The sequence below is a fragment of the Ochotona princeps genome, chromosome 2, assembly GCF_030435755.1.
Source record: "Ochotona princeps isolate mOchPri1 chromosome 2, mOchPri1.hap1, whole genome shotgun sequence".
Lineage (NCBI taxonomy): Eukaryota > Metazoa > Chordata > Mammalia > Lagomorpha > Ochotonidae > Ochotona > Ochotona princeps.
Genome location: NC_080833.1, coordinates 143,332,345 through 143,356,331, shown reverse-complemented (window position 1 = coordinate 143,356,331; position 23,987 = coordinate 143,332,345). Strand labels below are relative to the sequence as shown.

General features: G+C 41.6%; 1 protein-coding gene across 1 annotated transcript in view; it reads right to left on the bottom strand.

Moving 5' to 3' along the window:
- Positions 1 to 23,987, bottom strand: part of UBE3C (ubiquitin protein ligase E3C) — a 103,689-nt gene that overhangs the window by 20,663 nt on the left and 59,039 nt on the right. Inside the window, exons 16-19 of the mRNA XM_058660652.1 lie at positions 23,522 to 23,619; positions 21,740 to 21,872; positions 16,829 to 17,076; positions 3,288 to 3,500 (exon numbers count right to left, since the gene is read on the bottom strand). Of these exons, the coding sequence (XP_058516635.1) occupies positions 3,288 to 3,500; positions 16,829 to 17,076; positions 21,740 to 21,872; positions 23,522 to 23,619 (692 nt within the window). The remainder of the gene's footprint in view (positions 1 to 3,287; positions 3,501 to 16,828; positions 17,077 to 21,739; positions 21,873 to 23,521; positions 23,620 to 23,987) is intronic.

Here is a 23,987-nt window from a genome sequence, read left to right as displayed (position 1 = left end):
TTATCATCTATCAGCAGCTAACCAAGTGGGGATCTCTATGACTAATTGGAACATCTACTCCACACTCTTGCTTTTTATAGATCCCAGTATTACCGGTGGAGCTTTAATGGAACTCGTGCACATGTGACATGTCACTATTACCATCTATTTCAGAAGGAAAAATGGAAAATTCTCCTATTAGCAAAGGCCTTGGACAGGTCATAATACTGACTTGTATCTAGTGCTGATTTTACTCCATTCTAAAATCATGCCACTAGATGGCGCAAAGGGACAGTAGCCAGCAACAGCATCATCTGTATCACATTGACAAACATCACCATCCCAAAAAACATCTGAACTCTGTCTTGTGGAAGCTTCAGTTCTACCATATAAAAGAGGTTGGGATGAAGGTAACTAAGGCAGAAGGGAAAGGAGTCCACGACCTGACTAAGGCCACACTGCAAAAAAGCCCTAACTGGGCATAAGAGAAAGACCCCAGGCTGGCGCAGCAGCCTAGTGGATAAAGTCCTCCCCTTGCATGTGCAAAGATCCCATATGGACGTTGGTTCCTATCTCAGCCGCTCCACTTCCCTTCCAGTTCCCCTTTTGTGGCCTGGGAAAGCAGAGGAGGACAGGAGATCCAGAAGAAACAGCTCAGCTCTGGCTGTTGCAGCCACCTGGGGAGTGAGTCAGCTGATGGGAGATCTCTCTCATTGTCTCTCCTCTCTATAAATCTGAGTTACCAATAAAAATATGTGTGGATTACAAAAAAAAAATTTTTTTTTGCACATTCTATTCACAGTGTCAATAAAATACAACTCCTCTAATTCGCATTCCTATTTCATGGCCCTGTTAGCATCAGTTCTCAGGAAATTGTAGAGGCTACGTAGCTGGAGAACGCACATGCACAGTGTCTGGTCCTTGTCTGTGACCAGAACGGAAGCCACACTTGATTCCGAGACAAGTGCCCTTAAAGGCTTGAGAACAAAATGAAAATTCAAGTTTCAAAGACCATCACTTGAAAACAATATACAGAAGTTTCAACTGCTAGCATATAGAAATCTTTGGGTATATTTTTCGTTTTAGTTTATGGATACATCACTGTGGCATAAAAACTAATACAGGAATTCTGCAGTCTACAGAGGAAGATAAAAAAATGTTTAATCTTTAAATTTTCCTGAGAAACTTTCCAGATCACAGCCTAGCAGTGTGAGTAACACCAATGCAGTACCTCTCCATGTCTGTCAGAATGCACAGGAGGGAGGTGGCGAGCAGTCACAGCGCAGGGGGATATGGAGAAGTCCAACTCCCGCACTCTGCTGACAGGAACTTAAGCTGCTGGAGGCTTTGCACCAGAGCTTGGCGAGTCCTCAGAAAGTTAAACACAGCCCGGGCCCGCTGCTGTGGCCTAGTGGCTAAAGTCCTCACCTTGAATGCACTGGGATTCCATATAAGTGCCGGTTTTAATCCCAGCTGCTCCACTTCCCATCCAGCTCCCTGCTTGTGGCCTGGGAAAGCAGTTGAGGCTGGCCCAAAGCTTTGGGACCCTGCACCTGCGTGGGAGACCTGGAAGAAGTTCCTGACTCCTGGCTTAGAATCAGCGCAGCGCTGGGTGTTGCGGTCACGTGGGGGAGTGAATCATTGGACGGAAGATCTTCCTCTCTGTCTCTCCTCCTCTCTGTATATCTGACTTTGCAATAAAAACAAATAAATCTTAAAAAAACAAACAACTGAGTTCTTCCTTAAAAAAAAAAAAAGCTCAAAAAATTCAACAATGAACAATGTTGACACATTCCGACATACAATGTAGCAATTCCACTTCTAGACACACACTCAGAAGCAACTGAAAGTAGCTGATAGCTGACATGTACATGCTCATGTTTGCTGCAATGGTACTGCCAACCAGTTGAAACAGGAAAGCAACTCAAGTTATCTAGCACCAGATGGACAAGCAAAATGTGCTCTGCCCATAAAACAGAAAATCAAGGAAATTCTGATACATATTATACAATATGGGTGAACCTAGAGACTACTTATGCTAAATGAAGTAAGCCAACCACAAAAAGTCAAGTATTTTATGATTACACTTACATGAAGTATTTCCCTATTTATTTTTTATGTATTTTGCAAGTTATTTAGAGAGTACAACTGTACTCCATCAGCTGACTTCCAGTGGCTGGGAAGCACAGCAGGCTGGAGCAGGGCCCGCATGCTGAGTCTTCACCTGTTGCCTCAGTTGGAGTCAGGACTTCACCCCAAGCACCCCGATACAGACTATGGGCATACCAGCCTAACCACTGCGTCAAGTTCTGACCACCATCACCAGTGCACCTGTTTTAGGACACCTTTTCCTGCAGTACTAAAATACTGAAGGTCAGTTATGGAATCACACGTTATCTCTCTTGTGAATTTACGATCAGCTTCTACATCTCAGTCCTGTAAGGTTGGATCTCTAACACCCAACTGCCTGCACTCTGACCCTCTGACCTTCAGCCAATTCTTGCTCCTAATCATCCGTTCAGATTCTGCTCTAAGGTTCCAGGCACCTTTCCCAGGGTGTTGAGTTGTATTTGTTCTTTTGGCTTACTTGTAAAATATACATACCTTAAACTACACAGTTCATATTGACAATGTATACTCCTACACTAAAAACAAACAAAAACAACTTCCAAATGTATACAGCACAATGACTTGAAATAAAGAGATAAAGAACTGCATTAATTCAACTTACTTAATGTGTGTCTACCAAAATAAAACGTTAGCGGTATCAGTCTGAGGTTTCGGCTAAGGAGTACCATGTGAGTCAAGTATTTCAAAGGTGATTTAACTGACACTATTTATTGCAGAAACGATGTGTCTTCCTGTAAATGAGGCTTGAAAATCAATGGTAAGTTAGAAAGGTCACTGAATGATCTAGTAAAATGGGAGATACTAAGTATGGCTTCAGGGGCCAGCACTGTGGTTAACAGGTTAAGCTGCTGCCTGCAGTGCTGACGTCCCACATGGAAGCTGAAAGATGAGTAACCAGCCACCCTGTAGCCCCAGGAAGAACGAGGCAGAAGCAGGGCTTCACGCTGACAAGGTCCAAGAGAGCACGGCTGTTATGCAGGACAGGCTGTCACTGCAAGGGAGCTGGGACAGAGCTCAGCTAAGAGGCTGCCGCGCTGAAGTGACTCGGGTCCCTGCAGATCCTCAGCCATGGTAACTCCGTTGAAATGATTTTACTCTCACACGAAAGGACCACCACCACTTGGAGAGGACTGTGGAGCGCCTTTCTCGTGGACACGTGAACAGGATGAGGGCCTCACCTGTGCCTCTCCCAGGTCGTTGTTGACCACGGTGAAGTTGAGCCCCAGCTCCTCCACGTCACCCTCGTAGCTCTTGAGAAACAGCAGGTTTTTATAGACCTCGGGGTCCAAGGAGGCCAGGTGGTGGATGTCGACATCCGCACTCGTTCCAAGCAGCTTCGAGAGAAAGAAGCCAGCAAAAGGCAGCTCCACCAGCATGTTTTCATAGAGAGCCTTAAACGAAGAGCAATGGACAAAGGCCGCCACTTAACACAAACAACTTCTGATGCCTTCTTAAAATAAAACAATGCATGCTCAAAATGACATTAATAGAAACTCAAGAAATTTCTCCTATATTGTGACAAAGAGGGTGGGAGCTGATAGTCTTAAATGTCATGCCAGGCCACATCTGAAGAACTTGCTGTATATATTCAGCATGTGGAAAATTCGAGAATAGACTATTTAGAGGCTGAAATGGGAATGAGGACCCAAACTGGTCACCCAATGGAGGCTGACAAACCTAGTCCTTACAACCAGAGCGTCTCCCAGTTCCAAATGCCCGACAGGAAGAGCCTCTGTGGCCTCTCGGCTCCTCGTCTCCAATGATCCCTGATGGTCCCCGATCCACAAAGCATCACTCTTTCTGCCTCTTCACAGCCTTATCTTCTAGTTGTGTGTGTATCCACGTTTATGTCTGAATCTCTGTTCTATGAGATAACAATCACTGGATTTTTGGAACCCATTCTAACCCAACATGATCTCACCCTAACACGATTACATTAGCAAAGAGTTATTTCCAAACAAATCCACATTCATAAGGACATGATACTGGGACTTGTACATAGTTTTTTGTGGTGGGGGTAGAGGGGCTCCACAGTTCAACTTTTTTTTTTTTTAAATTCATTTATTTTTATTGGAAAGGTGTATATAGAGAGAGACAGAGAGAAAGAACTTCCGTCCAATGATTAATTCCCCAAGCAGCCGCAATGGCTGGAGCTGGGCCAATCTGAAGCTAGGAACCAGGAGCTTCTTCCGGTCTCCCACGCAGGTGCAGGGTCCCAAGGCTTTGGACTGTCCTTGACTGCATTTCCAGGCCACAAGCAGGGAGCTGGATGGGAAGCAGGGCTGCCGGGATTAGAACCAACATCCATATGGGATCCTAGCACGTGTAAATCGAGGACTTTAACCACTATGCTATTGCGCCGGGCCCCATAGCTCAACTCTTACAGCAAGCAGAACATCTCTGTTCCTGTAAGTACTCCACCTTCCCTTTATAACACAAAACCAGTCACAATGTGTGAACAAGTGATGGCTCACTCCAAATTTGGACTTCATGTAATTTTACATGTCTAGAAGTCTTTAAGGGGGCTGGCATTGTGGCATAGTAGGTAAAGCCACATTGCCCACAACACCAGCATCCCATATGGGTTTCAGTATGTGACTTGGCTACTCCACATTCTATCTGGCTCCCTGTTTTTTTTTTTAAAGATTTATTCATTTTATTACAGCCAGATATACAGACAGGAGGAGAGACAGAGAGGAAGATCTTCCATCTGATGATTCACTCCCCAAGTGAGCCGCAACAGGCCGATGCGAGCTGATCCGATGCCGGGAACCTGGAACCTCTTCCGGGTCTCCCACACGGGTGCAGGGTCCCAATGCTTTGGGCCGTCCTCGACTGCTTTCCCAGGCCACAAGCAGGGAGCTGGATGGGAAGTGGAGCTGCCGGGATTAGAATCGGTGCCCATATGGGATCCCGGGGCTTTCAAGGCGAGGACTTTAGCCGCTGCTAGGCCATGCCGCCGGGCCCCTGGCTCCCTGTTAATAGCCTGGGAAAAGCAGTGGATGATGGCCCACGTATTTGGGCCTCTACCAATCAGATGAGAGACAGGGTTGAAGTTCCTGGCTTTGACCTGGTCCAGTATTCCTATGAACATCTGGGAAATAAACCAGCAAAAAGAATACCCCCTTGGTCTCGCTCTCTTTATATGTAACTGATTCAGAAAAAAAAACCAAAAATATTTAAAACTAGACTTGGGCCATCTTCCATTGCTTTCCCAGGTCATAAGCAGAGAATGGGACTGGAAGTGGAATGGCCAGGACATGAACCGGGGCTCATATGGGATCTTGGTGCCACAGAGTGGAGGATTAACCTGCTCTACCATCACACTGATCATTTGCAATGATTGCTATTGTCATTCAGGCTAATGCAACAAGGTACCCCACTGAGGCTTCAATTTTTATTACCACAGATTAAATCAAGTGTTACCATTACCTTCCAGAATTTCCCTAGCAAAAGAAGGCAAAAAGTAAAAATACGCAAGGTTTCCAACACAATACCAGGGCTTTACCTTATATGATAAACATTCTAATGGTGTAGGGATACCAATCCAAGAAAGAACAAAAGACGTGCTGTGACATTTACAAAACTATCTTCAGTATTTTATTCTAACAGTATAGAAGCACAAAACTTGTTAAAGTTTCTTAAACACTTGGTCTATTTGGATATTTCTCTAATTTAACATAAAAGAATGAATCCATAAAAATCATCAGGAAATTTATATTTCCCTTACAAATGTCATTTTTGTTAGAATGTCTAATCTGGAGACAGACAGATATTTACATCCACATGAAATCTTCCCCCACATTCCCAGGTCAGAGAAGCAGGACTACCCCCAGGAGGTGGAGGAGAACCTGAGGTCTAGTCCCAAAGCCAAAGTGCCCCCCCCACCGCCCCAGTCCCCACCAATCTTGCTCGAAGGTCCCTTGGAAAGAGGATCTTCTGCTCAGGACCGCAGGAAGGATGGACAAGGCCCGAGGACAGATAACCCCACACTGCGCATTCCTATGATGAGCTGTGCTACAGGGAGACGCCATAACGGACTCCTTCACCCCGACTGTGGACGCAGCTCACCCACTGGCACAAGAAAATGAAGACCTCACTTATCAATGGAACTACTGATGAAGAAGTCACTCTTCTAACTAAGAAGTCACTACCACACAACATCACACACACTAAATGTGAGGCCTGAGGACTTTTAAGGCAGATCTGCGTGAATTAACAAAAAACAAAACAAAACAAACAAAAAACAGTGGCAAGAGAAGCCACAGAAGTGGGCCGAGGCTCTCTGGCACCTTGCGGTGCAGTAAGATTCTCGGTGCTCTCTAGGTAAGCGGAAGCACCGCATTCTTGTGGATTTTATTTCTGATTTCCAATACTGATTATTACCCAATTAATCTGGGTACTAACATAAAAAAAGGTCTCTAATGAAGGACTGAGTAACAAAACAGCAAACAGCACTTGGCCGTCTACTGACGATACAGTTGTATTGAAAAGCCAGTTTGCCTGAAGTTAAGAATGGTTGATACTACTAACCTGCAGCACTCAGTTAAGAATGGTTGATACTACTAACCTGCAGCACTCAGTTAAGAATGGTTGATACTACTAACCTGCAGCACTCAGTTAAGAATGGTTGATACTACTAACCTGCAGCACTCAGTTAAGAATGGTTGATACTACTAACCTGCAGCACTCAGTTAAGAATGGTTGATACTACTAACCTGCAGCACTCAGTTAAGAATGGTTGATACTACTAACCTGCAGCACTCAGTTAAGAATGGTTGATACTACTAACCTGCAGCACTCAGCAATACCATTCCTTCCAAGTGAATGATGAGTTCAAAGCCAAGAATAACATCCTGCATAAAACTCCGTGATTGATTCCAGGTGTTGCAGAAAAGCCCTCATTTGTACAAAGACTTTAAAAGTAAACTGGAAGTGTAAATCATGTGATGTTCAATATATAAGGTCATTGTTTGCCATTGCTGCGTTAGTAACAATAAACCGGCAAAATTCATTTAAATGTATCAGAGCTACCTGCATTTTAAACAGAAACCCCACTGTGACTCATAAAATGCAAATGTGTAGGTATAATTTTTTACATAGGGCAGGTTTAAACCTTCAGAGCCTTGAATACACAAGCACTAATAAATGATAGCACTAAAAACTATGATCGCATCAGCTAAATGGATTATAAATTAAATTTCCATAATGTATGCAACTGAGATACCGATGTAAGCATAAATCAAGGTATTTTCTAAACACAGGTTAATTACACAACTTCAAAAACTGCCTATTTTGTATGCAAAATAATCCACTTAGCATTTTTCACACTGGCCTTCATTCTCAGTCAGCTGCTTCATGCTCGTGCTTAAACGTATCAATAACTGCTTGTCACGAAAAAAGTAGCAATAGGTATATGGAAAAAACCTATAACATATTTTTCAACTGTCTGTCTTTTATGAGTGTTTATAGCTCGAAATTGTGCCAAAATGATTTGAAATAAAAAGGATTAATTATAGTAGAAGCCTTTTAATATAAGTGAGTGCAGTTGCAGTGCAATTAATGCAAATTGTGCCTCTATCAGGAGAATAAATGTGAGCCACTTCACAGGCCACTTCTGTTTGCTGCCAAATAACTTCAGTAATTTACTACATTAAGAATCAATAAAAAAAATAATGCTTTTCAAATGCATCCCTATCAATCTTCAGGTAGTTCTGAAGTGAACATTTATAACTTCATCTAAAAATTATATAAGAGATGATGTGTCTTGCTTCAAAGTCATCCTAATGAGCAAGGAGATAATTTTAATTATTTCAAATCATGCTACCCACACAAAGCTTAAAAAAAAAAAAAGCGGTGTGGTATTTGGGTTAGCATTTAAGATGCTCAAATTCTGCATCAAATGCCTGGGTTCGAGTCCACGCTCCCGCTACTGACTCTAGCTTCATGGTATTGCGACCTTGCCAGGCAGTGGTAATGGCTCTGGGCCCTGGGTTCCCACCACGCACGAAGGAGGCTCACCATTCAGTTCAGCCGATCCAGCCCTGGCAGTCAAGGGCATCTGAGGAGTGATCAGGCTGGGAATGCTCTCTCTTGCTCTCAAATACATCAATAAATTTTAAAATGTAAATAAGGGCATTTGAGTACATTATTAGTAGCATACTGTTTAACAGTTTTGCTTTGGAATTACTAACTGGACATTGGCAATCACACTCTCTTGCCTGGGACCACCAATGATTTGATAACTGTGCTCCTGTCAAGCAGGCCGTAGAGCTCATCTCTAATGCATCAGTCCAGGAATAATACATGGCACCCATTCACTTAATACATATTTCTAAGTGCCAGTTCTAGGCTGAGCACCACTTCGCACACTGGTATTTGGCATCTACACTGAGTTGGTTTGCTAACAAAAAAAACCCATTCTTTGTTTAAACTTTCAGGAGACATAAAGCTACATGTACCATCGGGATTTATTTTAAATTCTTGATCTTCACAACCTTATTCCAGAGATCATCCCGAGCATCCACTTCTGTAGGCTTCTGTCCACCTAGCTACCCTGACACTGAATTAAACATCTGCGTTGCCATGGAGCTTCCCATCGGTGGCCATTACCAGGGAGAACGCGGAGCCTTGCACTCACTGCTTCGGCCCTGCTCGGCCACTGCAGGTAGGACAATGTTTCCTTAAACATGAGCAGGGTTGAATGGAATTATTTACTCATGCTTCAGCAAGTGCAACTGAGCAGAGTCTAACTGTTAAAGACAAAGGAATGATCCAGTAGACAGCCTTGGAAATCTTGAAATACTACACAAGACGCCAGCACTAACTCCATGACAGTCCAGAGACTGGCTCCATGTTTCCTAGACAGACTGTTCAAATACCAGCAGGCACCAACACCGACTGACCATGCTCCCAGGAAGGTGCTGGAAAGCTGAGTGGGCTCCTCCTCCTCTTAAAATTCTTTTATTTCAGAAAATCTGCAGGAATGCTGGGTAGGTGAAGGTGCAAATTCCACATCTAACAGCTTGCTTTCCTCACTGGATACACCTAGAAACCAATCCATAACACAAACATTGTTTCTACCCGCTTGGACTTGATACTTCATTCATGGCCCTGCTGCTAGGTGCACGGCTCCCAAGCTCAGTCTCCCCACTGCCACCAAAATCCAAAAACCAAAAGCAAAAACAAAAACAAACAAAAAAACCCAAAACAAAATAAAAAACCTCCCTGCTCACCAAAATCCTTTGAAAAACAAAACAAAAAAACACATCTTCATGACCCAAAGGGCTTATCAAGATAGCAAATTCATACTCCCATGACCATCCCCAAGCAGCAGACATCTGAGTGTTTTAGAACGGTGACACCTCTGCTCCCGAAAGACAGGGGACGTTAAAAACAAAATGCAACACTGCTGCCTAGACCCAGGATCCCTCACAGAACCAAGGGGTAATAAACAAGCAGGGAGCCTGGGCGATCCTGGAACAGCACACAGGCCATGAGTACTGACTTTGCTGGGACTGTCTGAGCTCTCTGGACTGGCTGCAAGCAAAAGGAAACACTTTCCAGGTTTAAGAATCCCTGTACCATACAGCAGAATAAAATACCAGAGTTGAGAAATCTACTGGGCTGCTACTGTGGCAGAGCAAGTCCAACTGCTGCCAAATGAGTGAGGGTTTGACTCCTGACTGCCCCACTTCCGATCTAGCTCCCTGATAATGACCCCATTGTTCGGGCCCCGGGCCCTTGTGGCAGCCATGGATGAAGTTTCAGGCTCCTGGTTTCAGCCTGCTGGCCCCAGCCTTTGTGGCCACCTGAAGAGTAAATCAGAGGATGGAAGACCTCTTTCTGTTTGCCTCTCCCTGTCTGTCCCAGTGTGCACACACACACAAACACCCCTCCCTATAGCTCTGTCCTTCAAACAGATCAGTCCTATTTCACACTCCAGCAACTCTCACATTTTAGTATGTATCAGAATCCCTTGGAGGGCTGGGTGGCTCAAATTCTAGAATTTGAAATTCAGTAGGCCCTCTGGTGACACTACTGATCTAGGAACCATCCCTTCTCCAACAGCACCCTCATCCGGGACACAGCATCTCACTAATTTCTCATGGCTGCTCCCTGGCGGCCACGTCCCAGGAAATGCCCTCCCTTTGTGTCTTTGATACGCTACTCACCATACCGCTGCTTCAGGACTGTTCCCACACCCTCAACCTGTAGGTGCTGGCCTGAGGGCAGCAGCAAATTCACTAAATCATTCCCAGCAGCATACACTCTTGCTGTACTTTCTTCAATATTTAAGAGGAAGCCCTATTATCTCCATTATGCTCCTGAATCTAGCTGCTTCCAATGCAATGATGGCTTAGGTGACTGAGTGGCTGTCACACTGACCGAGTTCCCAGCTCACTATGGCCCTGGCAAGCGGCTCAGGCAGGCGTTCAGGGAGTGAACGCGTACTCAGGAGCTCTCACTCGGTTTGTGTTCATCTCCCTCTCAAATCACATTAGGGAAAAAGAATAATTCAATAGTAAGCAAGGTTTACCTTATTCAAAGACAGAAAAATACTTTGGTGATTATTAGACAGTAGCTAGAACTGCAAGAATACAACTTACATGTTGGAATCAAGTAAATCCAGTAGTACCCTTGTCACATGCTACAAAAGCAGGTTCCACATTCAAAATGGGTAAATTGGACCTGGTGTAGTAGCCTCGTGGCTAAAGTTTTTGCCTGCTATGGTGCTGGGATCCCATAAGGGTGCCAGTTCTAATCCCGGTGATCCTGCTTCTCATCCAGCTCCCTGCTTGTGGCCTGGAAAAGCAGTAGAGGATGACCCAAAAAAACCCTTGGGACCCTGCACCAGTGTAGGAGACCTGGAAGAGGCTCCTGGCTCCTGGCTTCGGTTCGGCTGAGCTCTGGCCTTTGGGGCCACTTGGGGAGTGAACCAGTTGAGGGAAGATCTTGCTTTCTGTCTGTCTCCTTTCTGTATATCTGACTTTCCAATAAAAACAAATCTTTTTTTTAAAAAAAATTTATTCATTTTATTACAGCCAGATATACAGACAGGAGGACAGACAGAGAGGAAGATCTTCCGTCCGATGATTCACTCCCCAAGTGAGCCGCAATGGGCCGATGTGCGCCGATCCGATGCCGGGAACCTGGAACCTCTTCCGGGTCTCCCACGCGGGTGCAGTGTCCCAATGCATTGGGCCGTCCTCAACTGCTTTCCCAGGCCACAAGCAGGGAGCTGGATGGAAAGTGGAGCTGCTGGGACTAGAACCGGCGCCCATACGGAATCCCGGGGCTTTCAAGGCGAGGACTTTAACCGCTAGGCCATGCCGCCAGGCCCCAATAAAAACAAATCTTAAAAAAAAAAATGGGTAGAATTCAAATAAAGTAAGGATTTACAAATGAATATCTCAATTTCTTTCCTTCAAGTAGAAAGCCAGTCGGAGCAAACTCCTAATGAATGGGTCATCCGAACAACAGGCAGATTCGGGGGAAGCTTGCCTGTGACGTCTGCTGGCATCAAAGCAGACAAACATCCTTCCAACCGCGCGGAACACTGAGCATGCAGCAGAGCATTATCTACTACCTGCTGAACGCTGCGCTTACAAAGTCAAGGCAAAAGATGCCCTGGGCTGACAGACGAGAGCGCAGGGAAGGGCAGCAGCCCAACCACACAACCTCGTAACGAGCTTAGGCTTCAAAGCAACAGATACAACAGACAAGTCTTCCCATTTCAGGGATAAAGGCAGTCAGAATTACCGGTGTCTCCCTAGCACATTCAGGGAGCATTTACTACAGAAACTCTGATGATAAAAAAGGATTTACTTTTAACATATTGGTTACTCATTACTATGTCAATTAATTCCATAATGATGTAAATTTTTGCTGATGGTATGTTGGAGCTTTCAATTGACTGGGATGATACTCTGCTGGCTCTGTCTTCAGACCAGAGAGGGTATACCTAAGAAGCCGTTGAACTTGACTGGACAATAAGATGCTGGACTCTATGTTTGGTATACGCTTGCAATGGGGGAATCTCAACTGAACTTGAGTTGTGATTATGCAACAAGGTGGAGGAATCCACCATGGTGGGAAGGTTTGGGGAGGGGTGGGGAGAACCCAAGTATCTATGTAATTGTGTCACATAATACAATGTAATTACTGAAATAATAAATAAAAAAAAAAATTTAGATGAGGAAAAAAAAAAAAAGGATATATGTATTTTTTAACTTTTGAAAACATCAAGGTAAACCGTTAACTGCCAGTATTACACTTTATGATACATTAACAGCAAACTGAAATACAAAACTATAAACCATGCTGAAGCTACACAATCTGCTAATTAAAATTTTGAAATATATGGCCAAGATATTAGCAAACACTGATTTACAGACATTCTGCACCAATTAAATCAATATTGTGAAGTAAGGAAAAAAGGAAACCATTTTCAGATAGAATTCAAATATGATAAAGGATTTGCTTCAATAAATACTCTGAACTTAATTGACTTAAATGGACCTAGGTGCTTCTATCTATAAAAACAAAAAGTTCAGGTTGACATTACCACATCCTTGAGCTGTTTATTTATTCCCTGCTTGGAGCCTGATTTACAGGCAATAAAATGCAATCAAGACCCACACCAGGAGCAGGAATCATCTGCTAATGGAGCTTCTAATTGAGGAGTGACCAGTGACATGAGGTAATTCTTCCTAGGTAGGATCACTCTTGAAGACCTCTTTGCACTTTATCGCAGTAAACAATCACCAACATATGCATTAGGGAAAATTTAAATACATTATGACCCAATAAATACCATTATCAATCAATACACAATTTTCCCTTAAAGATTCAATGTTCAGGTACTACACTATTAATGCTATACTATGACATGGACTTAGGTATGGACAATTTTTAGTATGTTGGTACAAAGTTTAACCATTTATAATCAGATGTTTCACAAACTTTCAGCACCTTGGGAATTTCCATGCAAAAAGTATATCAGTTTTAATTTATGGAAATAAATTAACTAATAAAGTCTGTCTAAACTTCATAATATTAAAAGGCTTTATTAAGAGGTGATTTACATAAAATTCATTTTGGGGCAAAATATTTGCCTTCCTAGAGGACTTTTCTGGGTAGAATAATTGCAATCCGTTATCTTCTGGCCCTCCTGAATCTACCACTACACAATGAGACATGATATTTGTAAAAATTTTAATCACAAGCAGAGGGTGAGGTCAGCTTATCCTCAACTAACTTACATGTTGATACTGAGAATGGATGATTTACACATTTAGAAAAAATATGTATATTTCACACACAATATTTTAGTAAGATTCAACAAGAATAAAATTAACACAATCTTCTAATCTCGACTTAAGTGAGAACACTTGGAGTATTTCAGTTAAGTTAGCAATCAAATGGCTTACTATCACTTTTGTTATTTTTTGTTATTATCAGCTTAGAAGGTTTTTCGACCAAACAGAAAGAACCATGGGGCATCATTTAAAGATTTTAAATCAGTCAGAAGTCTGTGTGACACTCAGCAAGGAGAGAGATGTCATTTACTATGAGCACAGACACCAAAAACAGCACATAGCTCTGAGCTGGGAACGATATTCCTTACAGTGAGAAAATGTTCTGTTTAAAATAAATGTTTGAAATTTTTAAAGTGAATCTAATAATACAAACTGTTACAGTGTATATAGCCATGAGGTCAAGTTGGAACCATTACTAAACTTGTAGAATACTAAAGATCTATATTATCAAAGTAGTGATATTAAGAATCTCAACAAATGAATATTAATTTGGCCTATAAAATGCATCTCACAGACATGAATATAAGAGAATAAAAATAAATACTTTTTTTTTTTTATCCACAATAGACTAATTTCTTTCCACCATGTCTCCTTTCATTAGGTTTCAGGTTCTACTACCATTAACTGTCAATGAACACACATACACACCACCAAGCCTACCCCCCACCACAAAGCTGCAGGCACCATGCTGCCCTGGCGGAAGGCTAGAGACAGGTTAGAATTTAGAGAACACCAAGAAAGTGAAGGCCAACCAGAGGACATGAAAATGTACACAAGTCATTAGTTGCTAAGGGATTTTAATTCAGCATAAAGGAACAAATAATATGACAAAAAATGAAATTAAAAAAACAGGCAATGGACTTGTACTGTTTGCAAAGATGTAGAGTTATGGATCCCTCAGGCACTGCTGCTGGGGTTGTAAACAGTTGCAGACATTTTGACACAGAATTATCCTATGCCCCAAAACTCACTTCTGGGTGAAAATGAAAAACTTTGTCTATAGAAAAGATGTATAGAAATGTCCATAGCAGCATTATTGTTAAAACCCATAAACAGAAGCAATTCAATCATCGGAGGAATGGGTAATCAAAAGGCAATCTATCCCCACAATGGAGTACTATTCAGCCATAAAAGGAATAAAGTTCAGATACACGCTAAAACATGGATGAAACATGAAAATCAAAGAAGTCAGTTAATACACTACACGGTTTCTTTTATCTGTCAAAGAAAACTTTCTTTCCAACAATAAGTTTAAGTCCTAACCTAAGCATGTGATTATCCTGACTATAAAATAATCAAGTCAAGGTTTGCCTTAGTCACATATTATCACATGACTGGCGGTCTTCTTTCCCATGTTTAAAATTAGTGTGTAGCACAGATTTATGCACTCCATAGGTGTAACCAAGACCACCTTTCCCCGCTCTCCTTCCTACCAATACCCCCTTCTCCTTTCCCTATCTCCAGCATCATTTGCATAAATATGTTAACCTATGCTATTTTCACAGACTTTATTTACCACTGATCATAATATTCAACAAGTAAAAAGAATACCAATGGAGTATAAATACAGACTAAACATGACAATCATAACCAAAGTGAATATTTCATCCTATACATTTGGTGTGTTCTATATTTGCTGCTACATGCCCTGAGAGCATGGTATTTGTCCGAGACTGGCTTATTGTGCCAAGTATATATTTTTCAGTAAAATCCATTTTGTCACGAAGGACAGGATTTTATTCTTTCTATGACTGAGTTGTATTCCATAGTATATACATACTGTATTTCCTATAGCCAGTCACCCATTCATGGGAATCTGGGTTAATTTCACCTTAGCTACTGTAAATTGAGCTGCAATAAACATGGGTTTTCACTTGCTGATTTCCTTTTATCTGGCTAAAGTCCCAGGAGAGGGATGGCTGAGTCACACCGAAGATCTATTTCAAGAGCTCTGAGGATTTCCTTACTGTCTTGCATAATGGCTGCACTGGTTTCTATTCCTTCCAGCAGTGGATTAGGGTACCTTTCCCCTACATCCTCTGCAGGATATGTTCTTTGATGTGTTTTCAGAGCACAGTCATCTTATCAGCTGAAGTGAAGCACCACCATGGTTTCACTTAGGCTTCTCTGATGCCTTGTGATACCGAGCATGTTTTCAGATGTTCACGTTTCATGTGGATGTTTTGTGTTTCATCATTTGAAAAAAGAGCTCCTTACCTTGGTGTGATCACTCTGTCTCAACTGCCCTACTTCTGGAATCTTTTCTAAGTTTTTGCCTGTATTAGATCCGGATTTTGATCCATTTTGAGTAATTTTTCTATAACGTATAGTGTAGAGATCTTGTTTCATATTTTTGCACACACTGTTCCATTTTCCCTGAGCACTGTTGGTTTAAGACACTGCTCATTTTCCTTGGATTGATTTCAGGTCATCTGCCAAAAAGTAGTGGCTACAAATCTGTAGTTTCATTTCTGGAATTTTTGTTTTGTTTCATTGATCATTAGACTTATTTTAGTGCCAGTACCAGGCTGTTTTAATTACAACTGCCCTGCAGTAGCAAATGTAGTATTTTGTTACCTCCAGCTTTATTTTTGGTGTTTAAAATTGCTTTAGCTATTTCATTCTGGCAGTATGAGTATGAATACTGAGGGAATCCTTGTACTTATTCTCAAATGCACCACTCCATCACATAATTATCCTTAGTGCATTGAAGCAATCAAAGGAAAACCAAGAATCATTCATCTCTAATGGTCCATGGGAACAACACAGATGTTTTCCTGCCATTCTGAAAAAGCTGAGGTCAAATTTCAATTCCTGATCTTAATATAATAATCATTACCTACATTTTCTAGTATTACATCTTACTAACATCATATTTAATGAATTTTCAAAGAAGTTAATAGAGTAGAACAAGCAGCACAATCCCACAAACAACAGATAATAAAAATAACAATACTTTTTTGACTAGATCTGACCTGGAAAGGCATAACAGGCTACCTTTGATCCCCAAAACACACCCACAGGGTGGAAGACAGCTCTGAGGTGCCAGTGTTATCATCAGCACCCTTACTAATGTTCCAAATTTGAATGGCTGGGAACACTCCAAACATTTCACCATTAAATACAAAGTTTACCCTAAGTTACTAATTATCAATAAGATCAACTGTGAGTAGCTCAGTAATACGTACAGTTACAGATATCTATGCTACCAGATAACTACTGCATAACTGGTATACAGCATGTTTCCTTGGTCGGTCTATACTGGATAAATAATTCTTGGTACATGTAACACATAATGATGAAATGTAGTTATAAGGTATATGAAAAGTAATCAACCATAAAGAAACAAAATGTTAGCAGTCTAGACTGAGAGCTATGTGATGTAAAGACCCCTTTACCTTTCCGAGCATTCGGCCTAGGAAGTAGTAATGTCTGGCGAAAGAATCTCCCACGAGCATCTGTGCAGCCGGGTTGGGGTACAGCAGTCCTTCATTAGTAGTCTTAAAGAATCCCTGGTTGGGGTTAAAGCCTGATTTCAGTAGTTCATTTAAAAATTCTCTGAAAATACCACCACCATCAATTCCAGCTTCATCCAGGCCATGGGCATTGAGTAAATGCACACGAATGCGCTTTTTCAAATCAGGTTCTGTTCAAGTGAAAAGGCAAAAAAAGATGTTTAATTAAAGCAGCAAGAAAAACCAGTAATTACAAGAATTTTAGACAAGGGGAGTAAGAGGAATATTAAGGACATTTTAAAACATGACTCAAAGACGCAATATTAAAAAGAAATAACGATTGACCAAGACACTTCCCAAAGTATGGTATATATAAACATGGATGTACTAAAAATAAAGACAGGAGAAAAAGACTGGGAAAAAGTAAGGTTATTACCCATATTCTAAAGACTATGACAGACTAAAACATTAGCAGAGAAAGGGGCTGGAATTAGAATGTATTATAAAAAAAAAATCACTAGAAGCCGGTGAAGTTAGCATTATAAAGCCACTTTGAGGGGGAAGATATAAAAATTTTAGGGAAAATCAGTGCTCCAGAACCTATACGACCTTTCGAAAGCTATACTGCTGAAAAGCAGAGAAGGTGGGGGGAATTAATTAATGGTTATATGATTTGCTGCAAAGATTAAAATTACCAAGCTGCTCAGCTAACAGATATCCCTAAACAGACAGCAAGCGCCTCAACTTGTTAGCAATGAATACAACAGGTCTTCAACACAGGCTTCACGGTATAATCCCTAAATAATAGTCAGTAACAACGCGTGCTGGATCAGAACAGGTCGCTCCACAGGTGTCCTGCAGGAGGAAAGACTGCAGGGGAGGGCAGGCAAGGGAGGGCCGTGAGGAGCAGATGGCCAGTTCGGAGAAGCCTTTACCCTGCCCGCCTGCCGCAGCCCTAGGAGCTGCCGGCACCCACACGGACCTGACCTGGGGCACATGCAGGGCCCAATGACCTCTAGAAACAAAACCACATTTTTCTGATTATTCCTATGTACAAGTCACAGCTTCGAAGCTATAGTGAAAGCCATTTATAACATCTTCGCACAAATCAACCTACTGGAAGCTATCACCCGAGCTTCTGATTGCCAAAACAACCTAGTCCCTTGCTGATGAGACCAGACGGAGCCATCTCTATACTGCCAACACGAACAAAGGCGTGCCCTGCTATGCCAAGTTATCCTCATGGAATCAACGTAAACAATGCACATCACTTGCAAACTATCTACTAGGAAGGCAGAGTGACCCAGACAGAGATCAACAGAGAGGGTTTTCCCCCCATTTGCTGACTCACTCCCCAAAAGGCTGCAACAGCCTGGGCTGAAGCCTGGTCTCTCCTCAGCAGGCCAGCAGGAAGCTGGCTCAACAGCAGAGGAGGGACTCAACTGACACTGTGCCAAGAGACACAATGGCACAAGCACTGTGCCACAGCATTGGCCCTGCGAGTTATTTTAAAATCTTTTTTTTTTTTAATTGGAAGGGCAGATATACAGAGAGGAGGAGGAGAGAGAGAGGAAGATCTTCTATCCAATGGTTCACTCCCCAAGCGGCCCCAAAGGCCAGAGCTGAGCCAATCCGAAGCCAGGAGCCTGGAGCCTCTTCCAGGTCTCCCACACAGGTGCAGGGTCCCAAGGGTTTTTTTGAGTCATCCTCGACTGCTTTCCCAGACCACAGTCAGGGAGCTGGATGGGAAGCAGGGTCTCCGGGATTAGAACCAGTGCCCTTATGTGATGCCAGCACATGGCAGGCAGACTTTAGCCATTAGGCTATCACGCCAAGGCCCTATTTTAAAATTTTAACCAGTAGATTAGGAAATTCTGAATGTGTTAATTGAAAAAGGTCCTTAAAAAAAAAAAAAAATTTAAAAAATTTTAAAGTGGATTTAGAATCACATATGTAGGGCAATATTCTTATTTCCTCTTAAAGAGCTCATATTTTCTAGCAACCAAAGGAAGCTCAGTGAAGATTCACGCAAGAAACACATCTCTTCTGCCGTGCCCCCTCTGCTCCCCAGCCCAGTCAACTCCTCTTCCACCAACACACTCAGGTCCTAGAGCGCCTACAAGCCCTCCAACGTGTAACATTCCCACCCTTCTTTAAAGACTACCATCAATCTCTAAAATTCATTGTTCCATCATACGTTTATTCCCCAAAACTACAGATACAATAACAAATTCTCCAAACATCTGTAATACCAGGTATGTGCACTGAACAAAGGGAAAATAATTCTATGATTCTATTCAGGCTGCAAGGACCGCATATTCTCCTAAGACAGATACCGAGAAAATCTACTTACAAAACAATAAAACACAAGAACCTTAAGAATTGATTGAGGTACTACAGGACGTCTAAAGAGAAAACTAATTTTTTTTGTATTTAATTCTTGATGATGTTTACATAACTGAGAAGAATGTACAAATTGTTTTTTTTTTTATTTTTTCACAAGTAAGTTCACCTGTAGTCCCGATTAGATAAACAGTAAGACAGGAGTCTCCATTTTTAGTTGGTCTTATTTGACAATGGTAGAGTCCACCTGAGGGTGTTTGGTGCAGCGATTAAGATGCCACAACACAGTGCCTGCATTCACTCCCTGACCTGACTTCAGATGCCAGCTTCTGTAAGACACAGCCTGGCAGGCAGCAGAACTGGCTCAAGTGCTTGTGTTCCTGCCACCCACAAGACAGACCCAGAGAAGTTCTGAGTTCTTAACTTTGCTCCGACCCAGCTCAGATTTAATGAGCCTCTGGGGAGCAAACCAGTAAATGGATACGGCAATTAAATTATGTTAAATGTCTCAGTTCATTATATTGGCTTTAGAGGGTACAGCTAATATCAGCTTTCCTCAACTGTTTCCGCATTATGACAGAATTGGCTCTTTAGCTAAGCAATAAAAATCATTAGGAACTAGTGATTGTTTTCCAGGATGAAAACGGAATTGGTCCCCCAGAAGTAAAGCAACTGTTCTTTCTCATGTGACAGCCTACCATCAATCAAAGATGTGACAGGAGCTTTTATTTCAAATGAGGTGCTATTTAAGCATTTGATGTAGTATAATGAAAACGATACTCTGAAGTTAAAATTAACAGTAAGTTAATAATATCAAAACATCTTAATAGCGACTGTCATGCATTAACAGAACACGGCACTGATGCCCAAATGCTATGCAACTTACATGATTATTTTACTAGTATTACTACTAGTATAATAGATTTTTATAAACTTACATTGAAATAGCAATTATTTTAGCACATATAATTTAGGCTTATAATTGATATTGATATGAATATAAACTTACATAAAAATATAAACTCTGTCATTGCTGGACAATGGTTAGACCGATACTCAATATGCTGGCATCCTATCAGAAAACCAGTCCTTTTTTCCCCTTTTTTATATATATAAAGGAAAAAAAAAAAAAAAAAAAAAAATATATATATATATATATATATAATTGGAAAGGCAGATTTACAAAGAGAAGGAAAGACAGAGAAATATTATCCATGTGCTGGTTTACTCCCCATGTGCGTTCAACAGCCAGAGCTGAGGTGATCTGAAGCCGGGATCTGGAATCTTCCTCTTGGTCTCCCATGTGTGTGCAATGTCCCAAATTCTCAGGTCAATAGCAGGGACCTGGATGGGAAGCGAGCAGCCAGGACACAAACTGGCACCAGTATGGGATCCCAGTGCTTACAAGGCAAACATTTAACCAACTGAGCCATCACAACAGGCCCTAGAACACCAGTTCAAGTCCTGGCTATTCTGTTTCTGATCCAGCTCCCTGCTAATGTGTCTGCAAAGGCATTGGCAGATGACCCCAAGCATTTGGGGCACCAATCACATGGGAGACCAGGCTGGAATCCCTGGCTCCTGGCTGCTGGGGCCATTTGGGGAATGAACCAGAGAGTGGATTACACTCTGGGTGTCCCTCCCTCTCTATTACTCTAGTTTTCTTTTTTTTTGTTTAAAGATTTATTTATTTTATCACAAAGTCAGATATACAGAGAGAAGGAGAGACAGAGAGGAAGATCTTCCGTCCGATGATTCACTCCCCAAGTGAGCCGCAAAGGCCGGTGCGCGCCAATCCGAAGCCAGGAACCAGGAACCTCTTCCAGGTCTCCCACGTGGTTGCAGTGTCCCAATGCATTGGGACGTCCTCAACTGCTTTCCCAGGCCACAAGCAGGGAGCTGGATGGGAAGTGGAGCTGCCGGGATTAGAACCGGAGCCCATATGGGATCCCGGGGCTTTCAAGGCGAGGACTTTAGCCGCTAGGCCACGCCGCCGGGCCCTGAACATTTGTTTAAGTATTATTAAATCATGTTTCTAAAATGGAATTATTACAAGGAAACCTTTTTTTAAATTCTGATTTTTCTTTTAAAGGCAAGAAATTAAACTCTTCTCCATGTTGTCCCCTTTGTCTGCCTATATGACTTAGAGTTAGCTGCCTATAATTCTAAAAGTGTTGATGGTAGTTCTTTACATTCCATATTTTTTATTGTTAATTTGTCTACTTATGTGAAAACTAGAGGGCCCGGCGCCGTGGCCTAGCAGCTAAAGTCCTCGCCTTGAAAGCCCTGGGATCCCATATGGTGATTCAACCTTGTCTAGCTCTGGACCACTGGGGGTATTTGGGGAGTGAATCAGCAGAGGGAATCCATATCTCCTTAATAAATAAATTAGTAACATAGGATAGAATGAAATACCAAGTCACTAGACAACAAGATAGTGGACACCATTTTTTTAAATTGTCATCTTTTACAACAATTCCCGTACTTCCCTCCCTTCCATCATATACATACCATTTTCTGGGGAAAGTTTGTCATAAGCATCTTCATAAATGTAATTTCTTCTGATTGTGACATTAATTCCATCCAGAAATGGACCATCTCCTTGAACTTCTTGCTTATCTGCATAAATTAATCTTTGAAAGATCTAACAAACAAGGGAAGTTGTGGGCTGATCAGAAATAAGACTTTTGCTGTAAAGATAACTAAAAGGAAAAGGAGCTAAACAAATTCCCTAATTTCAGAAATAATTGCCTGAAATTATTTTCACTTATTTTTATTTCTTTGAAAAGCAAAGAGACAGAAAGATATATAGAGAGCCAGATTTCTTTATTTGCTGGCTCACAGCATAGGGTTCACATGTGCCTTCAACAGCATAGACGGGCCAGGACAGGCCAAAGCCAAGAGGTGGACACTCCATCTGGGTCTTGTCACCTATGGCCTCTATGGTTTACATGGGCAGGCAACTGGAGGGAAGCCAGGAATCATTCTAATACAGGATTTGGGTACCCTAAGAAGCATCTTAGCTACATTTGAAATATTGAGCCCATATATCAAATATCTATAAATACATGTATAATATTTAAGTATTTCTTTTACATTTCTATTTTATTTTTAATTTTATGGTACAGTTCCATAGACTAATACTTTAGTATTTCTAATGCTATTACTATTGTAAGATTTCAAAATTCCTATGCTATAATATACCTCATTTACAAATTCGTAAACAAAAAAATGAACAAAACTTAGTAGAGGTTACAAGGCAGAATACCTTTGTGAAATGTGCATACAAATGCCAGTGTGACCATCTGCAGGATGATAAAATGAACCAGCAGAGGGAGCTTAGGCATTAAGCAATACTGTGTGTATGCGGGAAGTTCCTAGTGAAGGATCAACAGCTGCAGGCAACTCTGGACACAGGCAATGGCCTAGGCACAGGTCTGCACCCTATTACAAAGCTCCATGGCCCAGTTCCTACCACAGCTACCAACTCCAGCTTCCTGGCAATGCAGACGCTGGGAGGCAGAGCTAACGACTCAACGAGTTGGGTCAACTCTACCCATGTGGTAGCCCTAGAATGAGTCCTAGGCTCTTGGCTGCAGTTCCTGACACAATGGTCTTTGAAGAGTGACAGGATGGGAATATTCTAAGTCTATCTCTGTATTTATCTTTAAAACAAAACAAACAAAAAAGACAATCCTTTAATCCTTAGTATGTGTGAAAATACCCTTTAAATATACTTTTTGAAAAAATAATTCAAGAACATAATCCAGTAATTTTCAGAAATCTGTCAAATGTATCTTAAACACAAATTAAACATCTTGAACCAAAATGGAAAGCATGAAATTATAAACAGTTTTATACATTTGCGAAAATCATCAAGCATGGAATTAAGACAGCCAGCCATTCATGCATATATTTGTAAAGTATGTATCTATGTAGTGCTTGTGATACAACTCTGATTTTACAGAAGCATCTTTACTCAAAAATTTCACTTTCCTAACAATGTAGAATTTATTAGAGAAAGAGTACATCTGTACTTTAGGAAATCTGCAACGTAAAATGCCTTTCAATCAGTTGCAGATAAGAAAAACCACATTGCTTGTTTAAAGAGGTACCTTCTAGGGTTTCTATAACTGTTGTTAACTTCCACACCTAATAAGTGAAACAGAAACTGGAACAGAGAGGACACTCACTAATTTTAGGGACTATTTTTGTTTGGCTGACTTTCCAAACCAAAATGATACCTGATGTTAACATACACTCATTTAACCAATCAAGTCACCAACGACATACCTTCACCCGTTCCTCAAACGGAACCACAAACGGCAGTTCTGTCAGGATGGCAAGCTGTCTTTCCTCAGACACAGACAGTGGTGGGGACTCCAAACCCACTAGAGTGCATTAGAAAACATAATTAGTTCATTTGTCCTTTTCTTCCCATTTCCATTGCCAGTTCCTAAGGTCAGGATTAATGAATAGGTGCTCCATCCTTCCCCAGCACAGAGCTGGGCGTGGCTATACAGTAAATACTCAGCCTTTTCAAGCTCATGTCAAGGAAGAGGAACAATTTTTAGAAATCTCATCAGTTCATTTATTAACTTTCATTATGGTTGATTTTATGCTCTGTACACCAGTGAAGACCAGAACATACAAAAACTTTGTTGAAGTGTTCTGAACTGTACCACATACTTATCACTCAGATGTACTCAGTGAGTAGTCCTGACTTCTAACCATACTACAAGTTAGAATCAAGTAGCTT